The 25,824-nt window shown below is 28.7% G+C and overlaps 13 protein-coding genes across 13 annotated transcripts; 6 read left to right on the top strand and 7 right to left on the bottom strand.

Moving 5' to 3' along the window:
* Positions 1–434: 434 nt before the first annotated feature.
* On the top strand, positions 435–1,583 carry CNS1 (HSP70/90 family co-chaperone CNS1; the record flags this gene model as incomplete). Its single annotated transcript, XM_011276218.1, has 1 exon — positions 435–1,583. One exon carries the CDS (start codon positions 435–437, stop codon positions 1,581–1,583), a length of 1,149 nt encoding a protein of 382 aa, XP_011274520.1.
* A 73-nt stretch (positions 1,584–1,656) lies between these two features.
* SLI15 (Sli15p) lies at positions 1,657–4,635 on the bottom strand (the record flags this gene model as incomplete). The annotated part of the gene is made up of 1 exon (XM_011276217.1): positions 1,657–4,635. One exon carries the CDS (start codon positions 4,633–4,635, stop codon positions 1,657–1,659), a length of 2,979 nt encoding a protein of 992 aa, XP_011274519.1.
* Positions 4,636–4,661: 26 nt separating this feature from the next.
* On the bottom strand, positions 4,662–8,354 carry PEX1 (AAA family ATPase peroxin 1; the record flags this gene model as incomplete). The annotated part of the gene is made up of 3 exons (XM_011276216.1): positions 4,662–4,842; positions 5,124–8,190; positions 8,261–8,354. 3 exons carry the CDS (start codon positions 8,352–8,354, stop codon positions 4,662–4,664), a joined length of 3,342 nt encoding a protein of 1,113 aa, XP_011274518.1.
* A 275-nt stretch (positions 8,355–8,629) lies between these two features.
* On the top strand, positions 8,630–9,098 carry APS2 (Aps2p; the record flags this gene model as incomplete). Its single annotated transcript, XM_011276215.1, has 2 exons — positions 8,630–8,684; positions 8,746–9,098. 2 exons carry the CDS (start codon positions 8,630–8,632, stop codon positions 9,096–9,098), a joined length of 408 nt encoding a protein of 135 aa, XP_011274517.1.
* Positions 9,099–9,168: 70 nt separating this feature from the next.
* On the bottom strand, positions 9,169–9,842 carry CDC8 (bifunctional thymidylate/uridylate kinase; the record flags this gene model as incomplete). The annotated part of the gene is made up of 2 exons (XM_011276214.1): positions 9,169–9,590; positions 9,719–9,842. 2 exons carry the CDS (start codon positions 9,840–9,842, stop codon positions 9,169–9,171), a joined length of 546 nt encoding a protein of 181 aa, XP_011274516.1.
* Positions 9,843–10,218: 376 nt separating this feature from the next.
* On the bottom strand, positions 10,219–11,397 carry BN7_3164 (M20 family metallopeptidase; the record flags this gene model as incomplete). The annotated part of the gene is made up of 1 exon (XM_011276213.1): positions 10,219–11,397. One exon carries the CDS (start codon positions 11,395–11,397, stop codon positions 10,219–10,221), a length of 1,179 nt encoding a protein of 392 aa, XP_011274515.1.
* Positions 11,398–11,765: 368 nt separating this feature from the next.
* On the bottom strand, positions 11,766–13,391 carry LCB3 (phosphatase PAP2 family protein; the record flags this gene model as incomplete). Its single annotated transcript, XM_011276212.1, has 1 exon — positions 11,766–13,391. The coding sequence occupies one exon, from the start codon at positions 13,389–13,391 to the stop codon at positions 11,766–11,768; it is 1,626 nt and encodes a 541-aa protein (XP_011274514.1).
* Positions 13,392–14,727: 1,336 nt separating this feature from the next.
* On the top strand, positions 14,728–16,161 carry BN7_3162 (Kinetochore protein mis13; the record flags this gene model as incomplete). Its single annotated transcript, XM_011276211.1, has 1 exon — positions 14,728–16,161. The coding sequence occupies one exon, from the start codon at positions 14,728–14,730 to the stop codon at positions 16,159–16,161; it is 1,434 nt and encodes a 477-aa protein (XP_011274513.1).
* A 147-nt stretch (positions 16,162–16,308) lies between these two features.
* Positions 16,309–16,626, bottom strand: TRS20 (TRAPP subunit TRS20; the record flags this gene model as incomplete). The annotated part of the gene is made up of 1 exon (XM_011276210.1): positions 16,309–16,626. One exon carries the CDS (start codon positions 16,624–16,626, stop codon positions 16,309–16,311), a length of 318 nt encoding a protein of 105 aa, XP_011274512.1.
* Positions 16,627–16,996: 370 nt separating this feature from the next.
* Positions 16,997–19,063, top strand: MTC4 (Mtc4p; the record flags this gene model as incomplete). The annotated part of the gene is made up of 1 exon (XM_011276209.1): positions 16,997–19,063. One exon carries the CDS (start codon positions 16,997–16,999, stop codon positions 19,061–19,063), a length of 2,067 nt encoding a protein of 688 aa, XP_011274511.1.
* Positions 19,064–19,335: 272 nt separating this feature from the next.
* Positions 19,336–19,803, top strand: DUT1 (bifunctional dITP/dUTP diphosphatase; the record flags this gene model as incomplete). Its single annotated transcript, XM_011276208.1, has 1 exon — positions 19,336–19,803. The coding sequence occupies one exon, from the start codon at positions 19,336–19,338 to the stop codon at positions 19,801–19,803; it is 468 nt and encodes a 155-aa protein (XP_011274510.1).
* Positions 19,804–19,941: 138 nt separating this feature from the next.
* BN7_3158 (LETM1/MDM38 family protein) lies at positions 19,942–21,324 on the bottom strand (the record flags this gene model as incomplete). Its single annotated transcript, XM_011276207.1, has 1 exon — positions 19,942–21,324. One exon carries the CDS (start codon positions 21,322–21,324, stop codon positions 19,942–19,944), a length of 1,383 nt encoding a protein of 460 aa, XP_011274509.1.
* Positions 21,325–22,004: 680 nt separating this feature from the next.
* On the top strand, positions 22,005–25,706 carry BN7_3157 (uncharacterized protein; the record flags this gene model as incomplete). The annotated part of the gene is made up of 4 exons (XM_011276206.1): positions 22,005–22,212; positions 22,284–24,265; positions 24,820–25,020; positions 25,089–25,706. The coding sequence occupies 4 exons, from the start codon at positions 22,005–22,007 to the stop codon at positions 25,704–25,706; spliced, it is 3,009 nt and encodes a 1,002-aa protein (XP_011274508.1).
* Positions 25,707–25,824: the final 118 nt, after the last annotated feature.

Here is a 25,824-nt window from a genome sequence, read left to right as displayed (position 1 = left end):
TTTGACGTGTCATAATTGTAGTTAATCAACAGAAACAATGAATCAACGTAGAACATAGTATAATAATATTGTGGAAGTGCCACTCAATTCATTGTGCAATAGATCTTGTGTCTTGTGCCTGTTGTTCTGTACTTCTGTACTTCTGTTGATGCAATTTTATAACATTTGATCAAATACTTTAATTTTAAAGACCCTGTAAAACAAACTTTTGATCGACTGCAAGAAAAGAATTTTAACTTTCTTCTTTGAATTTAAGATTTTAATTTTTGACATTATTATGATGATGTAAGCGACAGTACAAGATTTACATAATCACAAATTTTTCATAGGTATACTGATTACAAAGAATAGTACCCGATGAGCTTGGAAAAATTATATTACCGTTATCTTGGATCATATACATCATTATCAAATAACTAGAAGATCAATAAAATATGTCAAAAGAATTTGAAAAACCAAAAAGATATGTCCCAGGTCCAGGTGATCCTGCTTTACCTCCACAATTAGCTCAACTATCTGAAAAGACAACTGAAGATGTTATGAAAGAATTAAATAGATCTCCATTCTTTATGACACAACTAGATGAAAGTAATGGTGATGGTGGTGAAAATGTTGAATTAGAAGCTTTAAAAGCTTTGGCTTATGAAGGTTCTCCTTATGATGTTGCTATAAATTTTAAAAATCAAGGTAATGAACAATTTAAAATTAAACAATATAAAAGTGCTATTGAATTTTATAATAAAGGTCTTGCTATGAATTGTCTTGATGAAAATCTTGTTGCTTCATTATTTTTAAACAGAGCTGCTTGTAATTTAGAATTGAAAAACTATAGAACTACAATTAATGATTGTAGAGAATGTTTAAAAATCAATCCAAGAAATGTTAAAGCTTTTTATAGAATGTCAAAAGCTTTTTTTGCAATTGAAAAATTTGATGAATCAATTGAATCTTTACAATTTTCATTAGCTTTAGATCCAGAAAATTTAGCTTCAAAACAATTATTAAATCAAATTGAAAAAAGAAAACATGAATTAGAAACTTTAGCTGCTAAAAGAGAAGCTGAAATTTTACGTAAACAAATTTTACAAGATAAATTGAAAACTGCCATAAATGGTAGAAATTATACCATAATTAAAACTGCTCGTCCAGCAGAAATGTTATCTGATGCTAAATTATCATTAGAAGATCCTGATGATATAGAATCTCAATTAATTTTCCCCGCAATGATTATTTATCCAACAACTGATGAATTTGATTTTGTGGCAAGTGTAAGTGAATTATCTTCACCATGGGAAATTATGGAATTAGTATTACAAAGACCTGAAGAATGGTTTAAAGATCCAAAACATGAAAATTTCTCTCCAAAAAAATTAGATGCTTATATGGAATCTGAATCTGGTGGTTTAATTAAAATTGGTAAAAAAGCTACATTAAATAAAGCTTTATCAACTTTAAAACCTAAAATTCCTTTATTTGATGATGCTTTAAAAATTTATTTTGTTCCAAGAATTGATGCTGAAAAATGGTTAAGTAGTTGGGATAAAGAAGTTACATTAAAGAAAAGATATGATGCAAGTATATAGATCTACAAATAATAACAACCATTATATGTTAAAAAAAGATCATTAATTTCATTATGGTTTTATATATACGTAACTATTTTTTATAAGTTTTATTTTTATAATTTTCAACTTCTTGTGAAGTCAGTGCATCTTGTCCAACCCATTGAGCTGATGATCCACGATGTTTAAATCTTGATAATCTTGAATTTTTAAAAATATCTTCCATTTGTAATGGTGCCATTGGTCCAAATACTTGATCTGGATCTATTCTTCTTTGTTTCATTAATTTATCTCTTAATTCTGGGGTATTTGCCCAATCTTTTAATATTACACCTTCTTCATCATCTTCAGATTCTGAAAAAATTTCTGGTAAAACTGTTGGTGTTTTAGGTGTAACTGGAATTGATTGATAATTATTCCCAAGTTTATTAATTGAACCATTTTGAAATGGATTATTTTTATTATTTTCCTTTGCATGTTGTATTACCGCAGTTCTCATTAAAGTTGATGTATTTGCATTTGGTCCATATTTAGAATGTTTAGTATTTGAAGGTGGTAATCTTGAAGATTGTTGATGTGTTGGAATATCATCATTAGAGATTTGAATTGGTTTCCTTGGTTGTTGTTGTTGTTGTTGTTTTGAATCATCTTTTAAATGATCATTATTATCAGAAATTCTTGATGCTCTTTTCTTAAACATTGTACGAGCTTCTTCACTTGTACGTTGACGTTTAATATCTTGTTCTAATTTTTGATTAGTTGAAGGTGGAGGAACTTTAGTAATGAGTTTCTTTGGTTGTGGTTGTGGTCTTGGTTGTAATAACTGAGTTTGTTGTTGATGCTTTTGTTGATTTTGAATTGTATTTGTCTTAATTTCATCTTCTGATTGTGTCTTACGTTTCATTTGGCCAACAAATGATTTTGCACGAGGTTTATTAAGATTCTTATTTGATGGTATCAATGGTATACTTGTTAAACCTTTACTCAGAGATTTTCTAGTTAGATTATTAGATTTATTGTTGTTCATATCACCTTTGGGTTTTGTTAAAGACATTCTAGTAAGATTCTTAGGTTTTAGTCCATAAGATTTTCTTGATTCTTCTTGATCTATTGGCTCATCCAATTTATCTTGTTTGGAAACCTTTGTTGGTGATTTCTTTGATGGTGATTTTGATACTGCTTTAACTGGTGATTTCATTGGTAATTTAACTGGTGATTTAATTGGTGATTGGGCTAATGATTTTATAGGCGATTTTTGAGGTGATTTTGTTGGTGATTTGGGGAAATTTTTATTCATTTCAAATCTTAATGGTTCATAATTGAATTTCACAGGTGATAATTTTGAGCTAAAATCGTCATCATTTGCCTTGATTGGACTTTCAGTGAGAGCATTTGATGTACCACTTATAACTCTTTTAACACTTTTAGCTTTACTTGCTTCAGTTGGTGCTGCTAATCTTGTAAAAATAGATTCTGAATTAGAGACAATTCTTTTACTTGGAGAATCATCACGAGCCAAGTTTGGCTTTTTAGAAGTCCCTGTACTTGATTTCCTTTTCTTATTAACTTTAAATTTATCATCAACTTTAACTTTTTCAGCTTTGGGATCTCTTGTAAATTTACTTGTAACTTTTTTCACACTTGAATGAACTGATGCAAATAAACCTGACAGTGGTGAATTAAATGTAGTTTTAGTAGAGTCCACTACTTTTTCATTTGGCGGGCTGTGAATAAGTGGTTTTGTTGATTCAATGTGAACGGTACTTTTTTTGTCATTTACTGAAGATTTTGATGGTGATTTTTCTATAGCAGTTTGAGCTTTTGGTTTGGCAATTTTGGAAGGTGATGAGCCTAGCTGAGCATCTTTCTGGGGACTTATTGTTGGATACAGACCTTTGAATACTAGAGGTGATAATTTTTCTTGTGGGCTTTCAGATGCGCTTTGGCTTTCGACGTTCTTGTTTTCACCTTTATTTGTATTTGGTGGTGGCGCCTTTTTTGCAGATTTAACAGTTAATGGATCTCTATGAGGTAACAACGCAAAGCCTTGACTTTTACGATGTTGTGGTTGAGGTTGGGGTGCTTGATATGTTGGGGTCTTGGATTTTGTAAATTCATCTTTATCAACAACAGGTTCTGATTGAGTTTTTGGTTCATTTGTAAGATCTTTTGAATTTGGACGCGATGTTGCTATTGACCCTTGATTAGCCACAAGAGATGATTGCTGAGGTTCATTATCTAATGCATCTTTAAATGATATATCAGTTGAAACCTCTTCAGATGCTTTACTCTTCCTCAAAATACTTCTTCTTATAGATTTTCTAATGGCTTGGAATGACTGATCTTCCATTGATGCATCATAATCATTATCATCATCACTCAATTTGTCATCATTCAAAATTTTAGCAGGTTCATTATCTTGTTCAAATTCAAACATCTTAACAGGCTCTTTCAAGGACTTGGAATCATGTTTAGCTTCATCATCTTTAGATGTTTCCTTCTTGCCTTCAACTTCAACTTTATCAAAAAGTTCATACTCATTTTCTTTCAGATCAGCTTCTTTATCTTCCAGATTAACATCATGATCTCCTCTTAAATCTTCTGTTGTTTTGTGTGAAAGCTCTCTGGTTAATGTTTTTGATGAACCCCTGCTTGGTGTACTATGATGTAAATGCTCTAAAGATGGACTTGATTCCAGACCTAAACTACCTTTATCTGATTGTTCATTGACCTTGCTTAAAAAGGGACTTTGTGATTTTCTTAGCCAATCGTTATGTTGAGTTGTAGGTTTCAATATAGTACTGGTTCCTAAATTCATCAAATTAATTGGTTTGATTGGAGATTTACTTTTTTCTTTATAATCAGGTTTATCTTGGGGGCTTTTCACCATATTTTGTTTTTGATTATATCTAATTGGTGACAATGTAATATTTGTTTTATCTTTCAAAGGTGATTTCAATAGCAGGGCATGGTCTCTAATCTTCTTAACAGGAGATTCACTACCTCTCAGTTTCTTTGGTGATTCTAATAGCAATTTGGGGTTTCTAATGGAAATGTTAGTAAATAAGGTCATACTTAATGGCTTAACAATAGCAGAACTCACTTCTCTTCATCATTCAAGATTTCATCTAACGCTTCATGGGCCCAAGTTATCTCAGAGGCAACAGAATATGTGAACTGCTCAACATCTTGAAACATATTCTCGTGTAAATTATGCAGCTCCTCCAAGACCCATTTCGATGACCCTGGGACCTCGTCTCGCTTTGTAGCAGCCTGAATACTCCAGAGTCCCATCTTCAGCTGATTGTTTGCGTAGCGCTTGATTGATGGTTATTCTTTTGGTAGTATCCTGTTTTAAAAATTGATTCCTTATACGTTTTTTCTTTTCTGGTTTGTTTACCTTTCATTTTCCACGATCGAACCAAAACAAAAAAATCCTACCAAACTTTGGTTTCTCCGGTTACGCGTCGCCAAAGTATACAAAATACATTCGCGGGTAGATAAACTACTGTGAAATTTTAACGGTATAAATAAGTTTTAACATTTGGTTGATTTATTTACATAAGGGTTGATCTTGCACCTATTTCATTACTTGATGATCCATCAGGCATATTGCCATCTCTGCCAGAAACAAATTGGTTATAAATTGAGCCAAGTTTTAGCTTTTCAGATACTGAAATACTTGGTTTTGTGTCATTCAAAGATGTAATGAAATCACTATGCTTGATTATAACACCACTATCTTTCTTTGTTGGTTTTGGATTTGCAGATTGTGATTCTTTCGAAGATTGGATATTTTCTAATAAAGGTTTGATTTGACGTAATAATTGGGTTCTTTCAAGAGGTTTTAAATCTTGTTTCTTTTTGATTTGGTTTAATGATAATTGAACAAATTCTTGAACATCTTGATCTGATGATTTTACTTCACCTTCACTCTCTAGCTTATCTTGTTCCAATTTTTCATGAACAGCTTGTAAATATGCATTATATCCAACCGCTTGTAAATCAGCACCAGAAAATCCTTCAGTCTTATCAGCAACTTCATCTAAATCAACACCTTCATCAAGATTCATTTTTCTTGTAATTGATTTCAATATATCTAATCTATCATCTTTATGTGGCATATCACAAATAACACTTTTATCTAATCTACCAGGACGTAAAAGAGCAGAGTCAATTAAATCAGGTCTACTTGTAGCAGCTAAAACATAAACCCCATCTAAACCTTCAGCACCATCCATTTGTGTCAACATTTGATTAACAACTCTATCCGTGACACCTGTAGAATCATGACCTCTTTTAGGAGCAATAGAATCAAATTCATCAAAGAATAAAATACATGGTTTAGCAGCTTGTGCTCTTTCAAATAATTCACGAACAGATTGTTCACTTGCACCAATATATTTATTTAAAATTTCAGGACCTTTAACAGAAATGAAATTTAATCCACATTGACCAGCAACTGCAGATGCTAATAAAGTTTTACCACAACCTGGATAACCATAAAGTAAAATACCTGATCTAAGTCTTAATGTAGCAGATTTGAAAATTGGTGCATATTTAGTTGGCCATTCCAAAGTTTCTAATAATATAGATTTTGCTTCAGTTAACCCACCAATATCAATCCAACTTGTTGTTGATTTCTGTAATTTAACACCTCTAAGATTTGATGGAACATAACCAGTTATAGCTTTTGTGAATAAATCATTTGAAATTGATTTTTCAGGTATGGATTGTCCTTTCTCAATAGCTTGTGATAAAGCTTCATGATTTATTCTATCCACAAGAACTTTTAAATCACTTGGTAAATAACCTTCAGTTTCAGCAGAGAGTTGAGAAATATCAAATTCCTTGGATAATTTCAATCCATCTTTTTCCAAAAATGATTCAATTAATGAATGTCTAACTTCTTTATTTGGAGCTCTTAGATTGAAAGATTCTTCAATACAATGACTTGAAAATAGATATGAATTAATAGATTCTTTGGATCTTGCTGTTGCTAAAATTATTAAATTCTTAGATTTTGATATTGAATTTACTGATTGAACGAAAAATTCTGTTAATTGTCTTGTTTGTCCATTATCAGCATTTTCACCTTCAGCAGGGAAAATTGATTCTAATCCTTCCAATACCAGGACACTTGGTGTATACCATGCACATTTTGCTAGCCAATTTTTGATTTTCTCTTTCAAATTTGTAACTGATTCTCTTGCAAAATCTGAACAATCAATTTCTAATCTATAAACACCATTATCATGTAATTTTTGAGAAATTTGATTAATTATTAAAGATTTACCTGATCCAGATGCACCAAATATTAATGCACCAATTTTACTTCTTTTCAATGATTTTTCAATTTTTTTCAATAATTCATCTTGTCCAATTGCCTTTTCTATATGAACTTCTTCCTTTTCGATTGTTGAGGGTACTAGTGACTCTTGTATTAGATATTCATCACCAATATCTATGTCATATTTGGTACTAGGAAAACATAAAAACATATCAGATTTTGAATTTTTAAATTCTAATATCCCACCTTGTGGTAAATGATCCATACTTGGTAATTTCAATCCATTAGTTAGTGGTGATGTAAGTCTTGATCTGTCTAAAAATCCTTCAGATAATTCAATTTTCAATTCATTATTTTTTTGACGTTTTGCCTCTTTTTCAGCTTTTGATTTAGCATCATTTAATGAAATTTGATCAGATTGCTGTGGTTGTGATACTGTTGTATATGGATGAATAATGAATTTCCATTTTGTTTCAAGATTTACATGAGCAGGTTCAATTTTAACAACATCACCAACTTTATCTTCAACACCAAGACCAATAGCTAATAATCTTGATAAACCAACATGATTATGAATATTCCCATTATGTGTTAGTTTAGCATATACATAGGTTGATCCTGTTTCTAAATTAACTTGTTGAGATTGATCAGCTTGTTGTTTATTATTATTATTTGATCCAGGACCTGGGATTATAGAAACTTTAACATATTCAGCTTTACCCAATGTATGAATGACTTCATTAAAATTTGCATACAATTCATAAGTATTTGTTTCTTTAACATCTTTGAAATATTCATGTGGTAATGATATACCTCTTTTCAAAACAATTTGAGAAATTTCATTTGATTTTCTTGTTCTTGAACTTGATCTTGAACTTACAGATTTGGATTTTTTAACTTTCCTCGTTCTTGGAGCCACTATAACTTCAGCATTTGGTGAAACTTTAGCAAATTTTTTAGGATTTTGAAGTTCTGGTTCTAATTTCTTGACATTTAAAGTTGCAGTTATAGAACCTGTTGGATATACAATAATTGGTGCATTTAATTGAACACTTCTTATTTGTGATAATAACTTATATTCTAAAGCAACTGCGTGTAATTCTGTAACTTCCCAATCAGAGGCGCTTTTTGGTTCAACATGAATTTTTGTAACTTCTTCATATTCCCAAATAGCTGTCACTTTGATTTTTGTTTTTTCCTTCAATCCATAAGCATTTGCCAAAGCAGGATCCATTTCAATTGATTTAGCACCTGAAGCACTAGTATAACCAGACCATCCAGTATATATGAATTTTGGAGTTGGAGCAGTGAAAAACAATTCCACTATAAAATCTTGAACTGGCTAATAATTGGTTAGTAACCTATTGTTCCATTGTAATATTGATTTAAACCCATACCTTATTCAAACTGAACAGCTGCTCCACCAAATCAGAAGGTAAATTGACCAAGTTGGTCTTCAATGGCACCAGTTCCACAGAGACCTGTCCTTCGTGAATAGACATCTTTATCTCAATACCAATCACTTGGATCCTTCGTTCGCCTTCGTTATTGTTGAAACTCAAAAAAGTGTTGATATTTCCATTTTCTTTGTCTGGGGGAAATCAAAGAAATCCAAAAAAGACAGCGGTTCTGCGCTTACCAACAATTTTAGCCGGATTCAAAATCAAAATCAAATCAAATCAAAACTAAGAATGGTTTATAAATAGACAAAAGTTAGAAAGAAACTAGGACTAGGTTGGTCATTTAGGCTACAATGACACTCAGATATATCATTTGTATGAACAGACAGGGCAAAGTGCGGTTTGCCAAATGGTACTCGGACTATTCGGTAAGTATGGAATGTGATGATACACGTCAAGACATAAATACTAATCCGTGATTTATAGAATGAAGAAAAATATAGACTTAATGTTGATGTACACAAGCTTATATCTTCAAGAGATCAAAAACATCAAAGTAATTTCGTTGAGTTCCAAAATAATAAACTTGTATATAAAAGATATGCTGGACTATATTTCATTGCTGGTATTGATTTAGCTGATAATGAATTGATTTATCTTTCATCTATACATTTATTAGTGGAAATACTTGATGCTTATTTTGAAAATGTTTGTGAATTAGATTTAGTTTTCAATTTTCATAAAATTTATGCAGTTTTAGATGAAATGTTTTTAGCTGGTGAAATTCAAGAAACTTCAAAAGATCTGATACTGAAGAGATTAGAATATATTGATTCTTTGGAATGAAGGTATATATTTAATGAACAATTTTATGATTATATGCATTAAGTATCGTAGTCTATATTATATATATACATTAAAATTTATTTATCTCATCATTAACACCAGGTTCAAATAATTTTTTTTCTAATAAATTCCAAATTTCATTTTCAACTTGTTCAATATTTTTACCATCAACAATTATAGTATTCCAATTTGATTCATTATAGAATTTTTCAAATTGTTGTCTAACTTTTAATTGAAATTCTTTAACTTCATATCTTTCATCACCAAATCCTTCACGATTACTTGAATCATTTAATTTTAAAAATAAAGTTAAATCAGGTTTTGGTAATCCAATATCTGGATTTAAACACCATTGATGATCAAGCCCTTTAGCAGCTGTATATGCAACACCAGAATAAACATATCTATCTAATACAATGTATTTGCCTTGTGTTAATTTATCTTTAATAACATTAGCTAATTCCCATCTATTTGCAGAAAATAATAAATGAGCTGATTCATCTGATAAATTGAAAGAACGATCAACCAAGTATGAATTTATGATTTTACCAATTGGTGTAGATCTATCTATTTTAATGCATTAGTATTCAATTATATCAAATAAGACACTGTGAACATACCTGGAAATTTTATAAGTTCAACATCTTTACCTTCTTTCTTTAGTCTTTCAACAAGTCTTTCAGTTTGTGTTGTTTTCCCTGCTCTATCTAAACCTTCTATCAATATCAAAGCACCACGAGACATCTTCAAAATAATATAATCTCTATAATTCTTGACACAAAAAGTTAAAAGTAAATAAATAAAACTGTTAATACGCGTTCAAAAACATATATACGCGCCTGTTGCTTACTCAGCAATTATGTCATCAATGAGGCACAACTTGTGGCCTCAGCGTATTTCCAAAATCAAAAACAACTCTCGGTCGCCAAGTTGGTTTAAGGCGCAAGACTGTAATGGAATCAAGACATCTTGAGATCGTGTGTTCGACTCACACCCGGGAGACTTCTTTTTTTTTGCATTGAGTCCAAATTTTTTACTAACAACATTATCAATTTGAATGATTATACTGGTTATTTATCTACATCTTTATTTTTAATAAGGTGCCTTGAACTTTTATTTATTAATCTTGTTTATGTAACAAATATTTTGTTAAATTTTCATAACCAATAACTGCATTTTCTAAATCTTTAATTGATAAATATTCATTTGCAGAATGTGCAACATGAATAGTACCAGGACCATAAAGATATCTTGATTTAAAATCTCTAGTTAAATAAGGAATATCAGTAGCATATGCCAGGACAATTGATTCAAAACCTGGAACTGTAAAATTTAAATAAGCAGGTTCAGAATATTGAGATTGAATTAAATTTATATTATGATATTCTTGATTTTCTTCTTCAATTATATTGGAAATAATTTCAACAACTTTTGATGCATCACTTGCTACTCTAATTAATACTCTAGCTTTAGCAATTGGTGAAACAACATTACTTGCTACTCCAGCATCAATAATCCCCGGGTTTATTGTAGAATTACCTAATAATTCATTAGTTGGATATTCAGAATGAATAATCTTGTGTAAAATATTGATTAGTTTGGTATTTGCATCAATACCTAATTCTGGATAACCTGAATGAGAAGCTTTCCCTTGAACTTCAATTGCAAAATTATAAATACCTTTATGTCCCACACCTAATTTCCCCTCGGTTGGTTCACCAAATATAGCATGATCCCAATTAGCATCTAAATGTTCATTAACAAATTTCATACCAGCACCATCTAATTCTTCACTAACAACAAATAGCAAGGCAACATCACCATTTTGAATTTCACCATTTTGGAATAAGTTTAAAGTTGATAAAATTTGAGTTGCAACAGAACCTTTTGCATCAACTGAACCTCTACCATAAATTAAATCACCTTCTCTACGATAAGGAATAAATGGAGGGACTGTATCAATATGAGATGAAATTAGCACTTTTGCATCTTTAGAATCACCAAAATATGCATAAATATTTTGTCTCTTGCCAGAATCATCAATTGATTGAGTTTCCACAGTTAATCCTTGTTTTTTGAGGTAATTTGCTAAGAATTCACTAACTGAAGTTTCATTTTGTGAAATTGAAGAAATTTCAACTAGGTTTCTATGTAATTTAATTAATTCAGTTTCTTCATCTTGTTGGAGAACTTCTTGTGATATAGAATTTAATTGTTCAAAACCTTTTAAAAAAGATTGGAAAATTGAAGCTGATAATACAATTGAAACTAGGGAAAATAAAACCAATTGAGATTTCATGATATAAAACGTTCCTTTTGAAAATAACTGTATTGTTAAAGTTTATGGGGATGAGTAATAAATCTCGAGGAATTTTTCCTCATTTCCTTAAATTTTCATAGGACCGAAATCTTATCAGTTTGTTTCGGACACAAGATAAGACATAATAACCAATACAATGAATTCTAATTTCTATTGTTTGAAAAAAAAAGTATATTTAATAGTAATTTGAGTTATAAGTATTTCATAATCAAAAGTTACCTTAATGATTATATGCCTATAATATCTTGAGTTATATCTTCTATTGACTACTAAATTTCTCATAATCTACTCAATACATAACATAATGTCATTAATTAAACCAATCTTATACAATCATTTCCCTATTTTCATACAATAACATTGGGTATATAAAATAACCCTAATTTTGCAAAAACAGGAGGACAACCAATAACAACAATAGTTGGAATTCCAGCATAAACAATTAATCTAACCAAAATTTCCAGGTCATATCTTTTCTTGAATGCACCACATGTAAACAAGATATTTGATTTTTGTAATTTATCTAATTCATTAAAATAATCTTTATGATTTTTTAATTCTTCTAATTCTGTTAAATCAATTGATGATTGTGGTCCCACAGTATCTCTTTTTATTGGTTTTTCACCATGACTTAATTTTCTAACAACTTTTGATAAATCATCAAATTTTTCACGTTTCTCCAAGGTATCACTTCTTATTCTATTAAAAGTTATACTTTCTTTATCTGTCGATATGATTAAATTATAAAAAGGTTTTAATATTGATAATAATAAAGGTTTTGAAATTTCTTTCCAAATGATAACTAATATAACACCAACAAAGATTCGACCAATAGTTTTCAACAAACCTAATTCCGATAATGAATATGGTAAATCTAATGAATGTAAACCATATTCCACACCACCATAACTATATGAACTTTTAATAAAACTCCAATGAGAAAATTCTAATCCGATAATAACACCAATAAATGCAACAGAATCATCAAAACATGGACAATCATCAACTGGAGTGACATGAATATAAATTAATGAATAATTTATTAAAGTTGTTACTAGAGGGATCCACCATGAATCTTGAAGGATTAATGAATCATACCAATCTCTTGTTAATTGTCTTGTGAGGAAAACTGTAGTACCAATAATTGAACCAACTAAAAGATCACTGAAACCATGCATACCACAATAAATTCTTCCCAAGATTAAAGAAAAATAATAAATAAATAATGAAATTAGTAAAGAAATTGATGTCCATTTTGAATTAAATTCATTAAAATTATTTATAATCTTGGTTAATAAATATAATGAAACCGCTGTAGCATTTGCACTATGAGATGAAGGGAATCCATATTCCTTAGCGGTATACCCAGATAATGTAATTCTATGTAATGGAGGAGATCTTGGTCTTGGTAAACAACAAAAATCTTTTAAGAATCCAGTGAAATAAATTCCATAACCTATAATAAAGATTAAATCTCTTGCTTCACGTCCATATCCACACCAAATAGGTAATGGTAACATTAATACATAAAATGTATGAGATGCAAAATTTGCCGTATAGGCAAAGAAATAATCTAAGAAATTTGTTCTAATGTTGGATTGTATTGAGGATAAAATGGGTGATTCTGATCTTATCCATGGTAATAAAAATTGTCTAAATTTAAATCTATATGGATTTATCTTTGTTTTATAATGAATTGTTGGATAATTACCGGAATCTGAATATTCATGTTTTGATTTGAAATCGTTTAAATGAGAGAATTTATCATGGGGGATAGGTTGAGGTTTTTCAGAAATGGGAGTTATTGATGATTGATTTGATTGATTTGATGTTATTGATGATGTAGATGAATTTTTTCCAAGATGATTTGGTCTTGATTTTAATGTTTGATCATTGTTGTTATATTGTTCAGTATCACTATCAGTATCATTTGAGTCTGGGAAAGGGATGGGATCCATAGTTCTTGTGATCATTTGATGTGTTGTGATGTTGTGTTTGAGAAGTGTTTTGTTTATTGTGTTTAAACCCGTTGAAATTGTTTTGAAATGTTCGCGATGGAATGAGAATATACCCCTATAATGAATAATGAATAACTAGTAAGTGATAACTAGTAGTAATAAGTAATAATCAGTAGTAATAACAATGGACTATGATAATAATATAATCGTATAATAACTAATATAATAAACAAGATTATCTTCTTATATATAGTAAAATATATCCTAGTCAATTATATACAATGTACAGGGATTAACCCTGGTTAAAGATCTACCTGCATTAAAGATCATAAGATTAATCGATTGCAGAACAAGAGATGGAGATGGAACTAAATTAAGTGTGGTTGTATCCCCGTATCCCCATTTATAATTCTATATAGCTTTACTTTATGTGTTATTCATTATCGTATTTATTTTAGTTATTCTTCATAAATATTCTCTTATGATAGTACTAGTAATTGATTATACTGATTATGTAAGTTATTAGTCACGTGTATAATCAACTAAATATTATAATAACTCAATATTTTAATATACAATGATAGCAATTTTATTATATTACTATTATTAGAATGGATTGCATTATCTGAAAGACTAGTAAGTAAAGTCATATTCCATGTTTGAAATTTCAATTCTTAATAAACTCATAAGTTTGTTAACCTCCAATTTTTTATATTTACTATAAAATTATAAAACTTCAAAAACCTCAATTTTCAAAACCATTTCAATCACAATGTAACTTATACCATTCTAGTCCTTGAAACATCAGAAATATAACTAAAATATAATTAAACTATACTTTCATACAATTATTCATAGTTAATCCAATTATTAATGACATACGTAACCATAGCAACTATACATTATACGCCCCCTACCATTTCCATATTATCACCGTGAAAAACAAAAAAATCAAAACAAAACAAAAACAAAACAATAATAAAGAAGAAAGTACGAGTAATTAGACCAAATTATACAATAAAGATTACATTACTATTGGATTAAAGAGATACAAGATATACTGCTGCTATTATTCAAAGTTTGTGTGTGTTTTGGTGTGTGCGTTACTTATTTGATTAAAATCTCGGTACTATAATATTTGTTGTCCGTTACATAAAGAAAATTAATTATCATTGTGGCAGATTATTGGAAAGAAGAATAATTATAAAGATAAAGGCTTATTTCTGAATGCTATTGATATAATATTCATAATTATTTGCTGTTGCTTTTAACCATTACCTTGTATCAATATCAATATCAATATCAATATCAATATCAATATCCATTCCATTTCAATTCCATCTAAACCAATATGCCTCCAAAGAAACAATCTCAAGGACGAAGACGTTCATTAAGAATACAAAATAAACAAGATGAAAAATCTAAAAGAACAAATTTAAAAGATTTATTAACTAAAAATAATTCAAATTTATCCTCATCACAACAACAACCTAATAATAGTAATAATGATAATTCAATTGAATATGATGGTGATTTTATATTCAAGAGATCTGGGTTATCTCAACCAATAACTGATTTTGAAAAAAAATTGAAAACAAAGAGTGAATCAAAGAGCTCGTCAAAGAGCTCTTCAAAACAATCATCAAGACCAAATTCAAAACAATCAAAACCAAATTCAAAACCAAATTCAAAACCAAATTCAAAACCAAATTCAAGACCAAATTCAAAAAATTCATCTATACCCAAACATAAACAATCAACACCTCCACCTAAAAGACAAAAATTACATCATAATGATCAAGATGATTATCAAGAAGAATCAACTTCATTCCAAATTTCATTACCAGTACAAGATACTCCAATAATTACCAAAAATAAACAATTTAGAGAACAGAACAATAATATAAGGAGATCTTCATTAAATAATAGAGGTAAAAGAGTTTCATCAATAGGTAATGGTTTCCAAGCTATACCACATGATCAAATCCCGATGAATGAATTTTTTAAACATTTAAATTTTGAATTATCAGATCCAATTAAAATGAGACAATTATTAACTTGGATCTCTAAAAGAGTTTTGGAAGATGATAAAAATAAACATATCAAGAGAAAAAATAAATTACCAAATGAAGAATTAACTGCTTTAAATATTGCAAAGTTCATAAAGGAAGAATTAGTTAATGACCTAAGTCAGGGGAAAATTAATATAAGTTGGTGGAATAGATTAGATGATGATGAAGAAGATCAAAAGGATAAACCTAATGTATTATTACCAAATGAAAAAAATTTAAAGAATTTAAAAGTATTGGAAGATTTAAAATTGAAATTAGAATCATTGAAAAAAGAATCTGAAAATTGGGAATCAAATATTAATAAAAAAATTGAAATTCCACAAGTTTCAGATAATATATCAGATTCACCACCAAGTTCTTCATCATCAATAGAATTATATAATGATGTTTTAAATTCCTCCAAAATTTCAAATTTATCAAATATAGAAAATTCAACATTTAATAAAATAAATACATTAGAATCATCAATTGATTCTTTAATAAATTTTATTCATTTACAAAAAAAATCTCAAAATTTAAGACAAAATTATCAATTTTTAAAAACAAAAGAATTAAATAATTTATTAGATTCAACTTTTGATGATGATACTTTAGAATTAATTAAATTTAATCAATTAAATAATTCAAAAGATTCACAAAGCTTACAAAATTTGAAAAAACCTGATACACATTCTTTATTAAAAGGTATTTCAAAACTTGATGAAAAACCTTAACCCCCATCCTAATTGTTATCCTTACCACCCTAATTGTTTTAATATTGTATTATTATATTGTTTTTTATGGAGTTATTGTTTATGTTTTATAATTTGAAGTTATTACATGTTTTTATAATATTTCTCGTAAATTAAACCTAAACACCTTCATAAATACTTTTTAGCAAATCCTTTAACTTTTAAATCAAATACTGGAGAAGTTATAGCATCATTAACTTTATAAAAAGGATTCAATAAAACTTTAACATATAAATCATTTAAATCATTGAAAAATTGCCTTATACTTTCTTCATTCTTAGTTTCATGAATTAATAAAAATTTAATATTACCAGATGTTAAAAATCCACTTATATAATATCCATAAAAATTATCAATTGTTTTGAGGTATAATTGTGATGTTTTCCATTGAATATCCTCTACGATATCTAGTGAAGAATGTAATATAAATGGATTTAATTCCTTCATTTCTGGTGAGAACTTTATAAAATCATTAGTATTGGTTCTGGGTTCTAGTTTTTGTTAACACATACTTTTGAAGTTCCATCACCTCCATGTCTATGAGTCCCGAATTCTGATTCATAGATCGGGTTATCCGTGGTTCCTATCATGGCGAGGTAGTACGACATTGTGTGGTCTTTGGTCTGTGTCTAGTTGGTCTTTGGTCTTGATCTAGTTGATGGTGATGTTCTTGGTGATGTTTATTTATTTTAATTAAAATTCGCGACCTGATTTTAAAAGATATGAGAATGACAGGATATTAATAAGTAACACATTCAAAGTATCAAAGGAAGAACAAAGAACTGGGAAAGTACTAGATAACAAAACAAAGGGGGTAATGTCTGGTCGAATAAGGAGCACGGGGGATTCCCAGGTGGAATCTCCTAATTTTGATGAATGGATATCGAAATACTCAAATTATGATGGTGGTAATGGTGGTAATAATGGTAATGAAATAGATTATAATAAATCAAGAAGAAGTAGTTATAATCCAAAGACCAAGGATATAAGAAGAAAATCAATAGTTCATACAAATACACAGGTGAGGAACCCTGGTGAAAATGGATATTCAAATGGTGGTAATAGTAATAATGGCAATGGCAATGGTAGAAGAAAATGGAGTTCTAAATATAAAAATGAAAGTTTTGAATTTGATCCACTTGGGTTCCCTAAGAATACTAAACAAAAAAGAAATTCAAGTTTAACAAGTTCTGAAAATGGATCTTCAACTGCAAATGATCAAGATAGTAATAATTCCAACTCCAATTCAGGTTTATTAGTATCTTCAAATGATGATAAAAATTTAATTAAAGAAGCTGGTCAATTAGCTAGTGTTTTATTAGAAATGAGAAAAAATATAACAACTGATTATAATATAGATTTAAATCATAATGAAAATTTAGATTTAGAAAGAGATCGAAATATACCAGGACAAATTAAATTGAAAAATATATCAAGATCAACTATTCAAAGATGTGAAAAAGTTAAAGTAATGTTTAATTTATATTATTTTTATCTTTTCAATTCACAAAAATCAACAAATACAAGATATCAAGGTGTTGATGGAATTTTTAACCCTTTACAAGTTATTAGAAATAGATCAATAAGGAAAAAATATCATAATCCTCCTAAATTAGCTATAAAGACATTACCTTATGCATCATCAGTTTTTTCAAGATCAAAAAATAAATTAAAATGGCAAGTTGATTTAACTGAATTAACTTATGATTTTAATTGGAGAGCTCAACATTGGCATGAATTGAAAAATTCAAAAGGTGAATTATGGTTCCCAATACCTAAAAGGCAACAACATGGTCATGATCAACATGGTCATCATAGACATCATAGACATCATAATCATCGTCATAGTCATAGACCTTATTTACATCGTAATGATGATTCATCAGAAATGGATATTTCATATATTCATGATAAATTATTTGAATTTAATTCAAATGATGAAGATCAAGTGGAAAATGGAAGTGAAAGTGAAAAAGAATTATTGGATAATCAAAGTTTAGGAAGTTCAAAAGAAGATTTATCAGAATCAAGATCAAGAAAAAGAGATAGATTAGCTTCTAAAATTCGTAAAAGATCAAAATCTCCATTTAAAAAAAGATCTAATCAAAATAAAGAATTAGATCCAGGTTTCCAATTTGATAAAAATGAATCATTTTTAAATTTACCAGATGAAAAAAATCAAAATGATTTGAAATATAAGAATAATTTACTTAATGATATATCAATTGAACCAATAAAATCACAACGTGTTATATCAAATAGTCAATTTAATACAGATAATGAATCACCATTGGAAGAACATCAAAGATCATCATCATTATCTTCATCAAATAATCTGGAGCATGTTGATAATAATAAGGATTTAAATTTATATTCAAAGAAATTGGTAAAACTAAATGATTTAATAAATTTTGGTAAACATTATTTATTTATTAAAGATAATGAATATTCAAATATTATAAATCTTGAACAAATTAATAAAGATTATGAAGAAATAAAAACAAATTCCAACTTCTTAAAAACTCAAGTGTTGAATAAATATGAAGATTTAATATTAGACAAGACTGAATATTTAGAATCAATTCAATCAAAATTAACAAATAATTATTCCCCAAGAATTGATAAATTATTATTATTATCAGATAGAACCATCGGTGAAGTTAATACTACATTATCATTAGAAGTAAGGAAATTAAATGAAAGATTAGAAAAATTAGGTCCTTCATATAAAAGATCAGGTTCTTTAGTGGAATTAGCTTATTGGCTATTAGAAAATTTTATTGTATTGGTGTTATGGACTATATGGATTGGGTTTTCAATTGGTAGGATTTTCAAATTTTTTTTCATGATTTTTTGGAAAGTTTTAAAATGGGTGTTTTATTGATAACCTTTTAGTGATAAATTAGAATATAAATAAATGAATATAAATGTCATTAAGATGATTTAATTATAAATTGTAGTTTATATATAGTTATTATATAATCACTATATAATCATTATATAATCAGTATAAGTAGTACGCGTAAAAAATTGAATATACGCGTAATTATCAAGGTATAAAACGCGATGGAATAAATTTAAATTGAAATTTTATACTTTTAAACTTTTACTATTCACAATTTATTTAATACTCAATTAACTATACAACACAACACAATGTCTACTGAACAAGATTTGAAAAAAACTAAAATTAATGATACTTTAAAAATTTATAAAAGATCAGAAAATGCAACATTACCAACAAAAGGTTCAGTTTTAGCAGCTGGTTATGATATTTATAGTTCTGAAGAATCTTTAGTTCCATCTTATGGTCAAGCTTTAGTCTCTACTGATATTTCCATCATTGTTCCAGTTGGTACTTATGGTCGTGTTGCTCCTCGTTCTGGTCTTGCTGTTAAACATGGTATTTCAACAGGTGCAGGTGTTATTGATGCAGATTATAGAGGTGAAGTTAAAATTGTACTTTTTAATCATTCCAAAGTTGATTTTCAAATTAAAAAAGGTGAAAGGATTGCTCAATTAGTTTTAGAAAAAATTGTTAATGCTGATATACAGGAAATTAATATTGATGAATTAGATAATACTGAACGTGGTGTTGGTGGATTTGGTTCTACAGGTAAATAAGATATATCTAATGAATAAATGAATAAATAAATAATATTGGTAATAAAAAAAATGTAATGGTATATGTATATATATAAGTAATTTTATCCCTTAGGGATTTATGTAATTTTTTGTATATCTAAAAAATGTATAATGAATCTATTTATCTTTTGATTCAATTTTTTCATTTGAATTTTCATTTTGTTTTATATTTTCATTTGAACTTTGTTGATCTTCATCTTTTTCATAATCTTCTAATTTAATATCATCTTTAACATGAGTTTTAGATTCATCATCTTGTTCTTGTTCTTCTTTAATTAATTCTTCTTGTTCTTTAATAATATCTAATTTTAATTTAGCATCATCATCAACTTCTGATTTTGTAACATTATAAACTTGATCAGGAATTGAACGTAAAACTTGAACTAATGCATCATAATAACTATCTAAATTATTTGAAGCTTCACCGTATGTATAAACACTTGATAAAATTAATAAAGTTGATGGAATTTTTTGTCTTAATCTAAGATCTAACCAAATTTTTAAATCATCTTTTAATCTTGCTGGTGAAACTCCTTGGGTCTTAATACCTCTTGAAACACATGCACTTGTTAATTCTCTCTTGGATAAAGATTCAACACCTTCATAATCAATAGCTCGATCATCTTTAATAATTTGTAATAATCTATATCTAATTTGATAACGTAATATTTGATCTGAACCAAATGAAGTTAAATTCATATATTTTGCCATTGCAACTAATTGAGGTCTTGATAAATTATCTAATACTGCATCATTTTTAAATAATCTTGCAATTTTAACAACTTGTTCCTTTGTAGGATTTTCACCTAATGTATTTAAAATTCTAAAAAATTGAATAAATTCTAATCTTTCCTCCTTTGTAACAGCTTTTGGTAATCTCATACCACTTTCTTCAAATGTTTGTCTAAGGAAACTTGAAGTTTGAGTTCTTGTTTTCAATAATTTTTCATTTTTTTTATTTTTTTCAGCTTTTGATTCATAAGTTGAAGGTAATAAATTTGGGAAAATTTTTAAAGCAATTGGTAATAATAATTCAGCAAATGGAATTAAAATAAATGCAGAAAATGGAACTAATCTAAAAATATCAGTCGTGGTTCTTGATAATTGAGTTTGTTCTCTTCTTGTTAATTCATAACCTCTAATCATCTTGAATAATAATTTAGTTGAGATTTTAACTTCATAACCTAATAATTTTGTACCATCCCAATAATGTTTAATTTCATGTTTAATTCTTTCCATTAATGGAGGTTTTGGAATAGTTTCAAGATTATTTTGAACTGGGACTTTTGGAATTGTTGGATCATCTTGTTTTAATCTATCTAAATCAGTTTCTAAATTGGGTTCACTTGATGCATTTTTAGTTCTTTGTTGTTGTTGAAATTTTGAAGAATTTGTGGAGAAATGATTTAATGAATTAAATTGATATGAAGCACTTAGTAATATTGAAGATTTAACTAAATGGCCATGTGACAATAATGGATTTCTTAAAACACGAATCATCACTTGTTTGGATACAAGGATTTTTCTTTTGAAGGTTTCTTAATATTATGTGGTGTTTTGTGTTGTCAAAAGATTAACTTTATTCCAATTTTCTATTGCAATGTTAGTTAGTATATGTCAAGACTCAAGATTGGATTATAATGGAAAATGGACCAAAAAAACTTTTAAAAAGTACAAAATCAAAGCGTTTATGATTTCCCTAGTTGTCAACTTGACATTCACCTGTCAAAGTTCTCGAACTCAACGTCTTTGCTGGGATTCGTCCGATTCAAATTTGATAATTGTGATGATCATTGAATTTTTATGCGGTATAAAAGAATCGGGTAATAAACATGATGGCGACACTTAAATCTTGCTTTTGTAACCTTTGAAGACCATTAAACCATTATTAAAACCATTAGACTCACTTTTGAATTATCTAATTGACCAAAATCAGTATTTATAGAGCTTCAATACCTTCTTTAATGGCTGATATCCAAAAAAACTTGTCGAGATCTTTGTTGATTAATTGCATTCGATGACTTTAAATTTTTAAAATCTAGAAAAAAGTCGCGAATTTTCATCTGGATGGTTATGTTCGTTTGGTGGGAAGCCCATATAATCAACTACAAAATATTGAGAATTCAACTGATATCTTGATTGAACATACTGGTGATTGTGAACTGAAAGAGGCAAAGAAGATGGTGAATGCATACACAGGATATAAGTACACTTTTGCTGATGATCCCATTTTATTAGAAGACACTATTGATAATTTGAATGAATATTTACCACAATCTTTAAATGAATTTAACCTTCAAGATTTGTTCAGAATACGTCAACAAGAGAAATTACATACTGAATATGAATATTATCTTGATGTTAATAATAGGAAAGAATTTTACGATGGTGAGTTGCATTCTCTCTTTGATGATGATATTTATAAGAGGAAAGAGAACTAACTTTACTGAATTTTATAGCTATTATTGTTATTAAGTTTGTATTTTGTGCACGAAGTGAAGGTCGACTGAAATCCAAAATCATTAAAAGGCTTAAGCTAAAGAAAGACGAAAGACCGAATTATTTTAATAACCTGTGGAAGATTTATTATGCTGCTCAAATAGTACACGATTGGATTTCAAATGATGTTCCAATGACTACTGGTAATGAAGTATTGAATAAAAAAACAGATGAAGGTTCCATTTTCAGTGATGCTTTCAAATCTATTCTTTTTGATTCTATTGATGAGATAAATGACGATGATTTTGCTGGGAACATTCATGAATTAGAATCGTTTATTGAATATTCATTAAACAAAATGGATGTGAGAACTGCTGCGGATACATCACGTACACTATTAGGTACCTTCTCCTTCCTTCAAGCTCATAATTCGGGAGCTCATTTTGGTAATTCATTCTCAGATAGACAAGATTCTGAATTTAAGAGGAAAAGTGCCTTTTATGAATTTACTGTCAAACCAATGCTCTACTTCGTTAATCAGCTACTTTTAGTTCATGATGAATATGGTGTTCGTTCTAGAAGCATAGACATGACCAAGAAAACACGTCCAAGTATAATTTGGGAATCTTTATCATCTAGTGGTGAACCATACCCTAGAATTTTGAGAAATGAAGAAATGTTTCATTTATACAAGCCAGATTTTTTATTGACACTAATTCACTCAAATCATACAAATACACCCATTTGTGGGATAGATATGGAATGTCATGAGCTTTCTAAAATTCTTGAATCAAACAAGATTGATAACTTTGCAAAGTTATCAAAAATCTTCCGTGAAGTTGTTCCCTTTCAAATTTTTAATAAATTTAGTAGTTACATTATTAGTGATTTCAATATGAGCTTATATTTCGAATATCCATTGGGTGATGGTAAATGGTGGAGTAATGATGAAGATGAAGTTCACATTAGTGGTGCACCAGTTAAGTTTAAATTATTTGACAATAGTGGTACTACTCCAGCTGATCGTATTTCATTACAGCTTTTGTTGATACTAAAATTTTATGACACAATTAGAAGAGTGTTACCTGTGGATAAATGGCTAAAAGTTTCCAATGGTGAAGACATATTACATGAAGGATCATATAGATTACTGGATCAAGGATGGAATGAAAAGGTTTTCAACCCATTTATTATATCACAGTTTAGATATGGGTTCAAGAAGAAAATTGCAATGGATAAATTGGATAGGATTCCAGTGGAAGCAACAAAATTTCCATTGGGAAATATAATAGAAGAGACAGGAAATGCCCCAAAGAGGTTAAAAGTTGGAAAAGAATCATTCGATGGTACATCACCTTTTGGAGATTTTACAAGTGGAAATGACATAAAGTTTGATACAACGAAGCTGTTCCCAATAAATACTAATTTGAAAGTTTCAAATCATGAAATATTGAATGAGTATTCAAACACCAGAGGTACAAAACTTATAATTGAAGGTTTTGACATATTTAAAAGCAATACAAACATTTCGAATAAAGTGTTCTTCAAAATGTTTGATTTGGCTAATTTGAAATATCTTCATAGTTATGTAAAAACTGCTGGTATGCCGTATTATGAAGAAGATTGTAAAGGGTTTACTGATTCTGAAATATGCATTTTATTCTCACTAGAAGATTGTTCCAAATATGATTTCAAACACTTCATCGAAAGTTTAAAAAAGAGTTACATTAGAGAAATTACGGCTCTAAAAAAGATTAAAGAATGGAATTCAAAACATGGTATCAAAGAACAAATTAATTCACCTAAATTGCTACAACATGGATGGACTTATCTTGAATTATTGACAGAAGGCCAAGTAAAATATTCGTACTGGGGGCCATTCATCTGTACAGAGTACCTTGATTTCATAAAGGATAATGAATATAAAGATCACCCAAAACGGACTAAGAATTTGAACAGACAACTTGAAATTCTTTCAAAAGCAGGGATTGAACATAATAATGTAAGAAAGGACAATTTATGCTTTGATGAAACTGATCAAGCATATTAATTAGTTGATTTTGGTCGAAGTATTGTTGATGGTAATAAGTATCTCGAGAATTATGACCTTGAGAGAATTAAACCAAATGAGTAATGTCTCTAGATGTCAAATATTTGGCACTGTGTTTGAATTGAAGCCAATGGTATATATGAAACTTCCGTTATTTAATATGTTTAAGAATGATATACTTATCCAACCCGATTTTCAGTTTATAACGAAACTTTGTATGTGAATTTATATCAATTGATATCACAACACAATTATATCATTAGCAGTACATCAATAGTTATACAAAAGTCCATTAATCTTAATAATTGGTTATACTGATTAATAAGGTATTATGTAAGATATATAGATAGTTAAATATTTACGCGAATTTTCTTGATTTTGTACGTATTTGATAAGTCAAAATTATTTTGATCTCTTTTGATTTAAATTGATATCATTAGAAACTTAGAAATTGAAAGTTCGAATATTTAATTTTTAACTGATACACAAATAACATAGACTATCAGTATATTGTTTCACTCCAGATCAAGATGAACGATTTTCCAGGTGGATTCCCTGGAATGTATGATGATGAGAACACGGGGATGTCAAATGAGCAAGATCAAACATCAAGAACTATAAGGTCAACACCTGAATTTGAAGCTGTTAGGAAATCACTGAAATCTAGGAAAAAGATATTGAAAAAAGATATCATCAATAGTTTAGATGTAACCATTTATCTTTATCTCATAATAACATATTTATATGACTGTTCAATACTTTTATTAATAACGAGATCATTTGTACAATCGGTGAGTTTTACATTTTGGTACATCAATATAATAAAGCATTTACTAACTATTTACAGATCATATTAGTATTCCAAACAACTCCAATATTACAACAACTCATACCCAGAAATGCAGGTAAAAGATCAACTTTCCATATTATTGTGATTTCAAATTTTTTTGCATTATTATTACATTTAACAAGAGAATTACCAATACCAAATGAAGATGGTTATCTTTATGGTCATCATTTTTTACAAACAATTGGTCAACAACAATTACCCAGTAAATACTGGTTCATTCCTTTAGATTTATTAGTGTTTTATATGCAAGTTGCTTTATTTACTTCACAATATTCAACAAGAAAAAATAAAACTATAAAATCAACTCATGTGGAAAATGAACATGATGGATTTCAAGGTGAAACTATTGCTTTGAAGATACCAATAATAAGTGCTCTTCATATGCCATTCCCAAGTGTTGAAGTATTGAAGACAGAAGAGGAAGAAATGAATAATTCTGAAAACGCCACAAATAATGGTAATCTATTAGCTTCACAAGCAATCTATGGTTCAATACCAATTAATGAAGAAGATGATGAAGAATCTTCAAGATTTGTCTTTTAAGTATAAGAAGACTTAATTAGTTTAATGATTATATAATAATAATATTACGAGTTGATGATATAGGTGAACTTATAATGTAGAAGTTAATTGATGGTGGTAATTCTCGGCCGAATATATT

Source organism: Wickerhamomyces ciferrii, contig 00085 (assembly GCF_000313485.1).
Source record: "Wickerhamomyces ciferrii WGS project CAIF00000000 data, strain NRRL Y-1031 F-60-10, contig 00085, whole genome shotgun sequence".
In the NCBI taxonomy this organism is placed as follows: Eukaryota; Fungi; Ascomycota; class Saccharomycetes; order Phaffomycetales; family Wickerhamomycetaceae; genus Hansenula; species Hansenula ciferrii.
The sequence above is the reverse complement of the archived record's forward strand: the minus strand, read 5'-3'. Positions and strand labels throughout refer to the sequence as shown.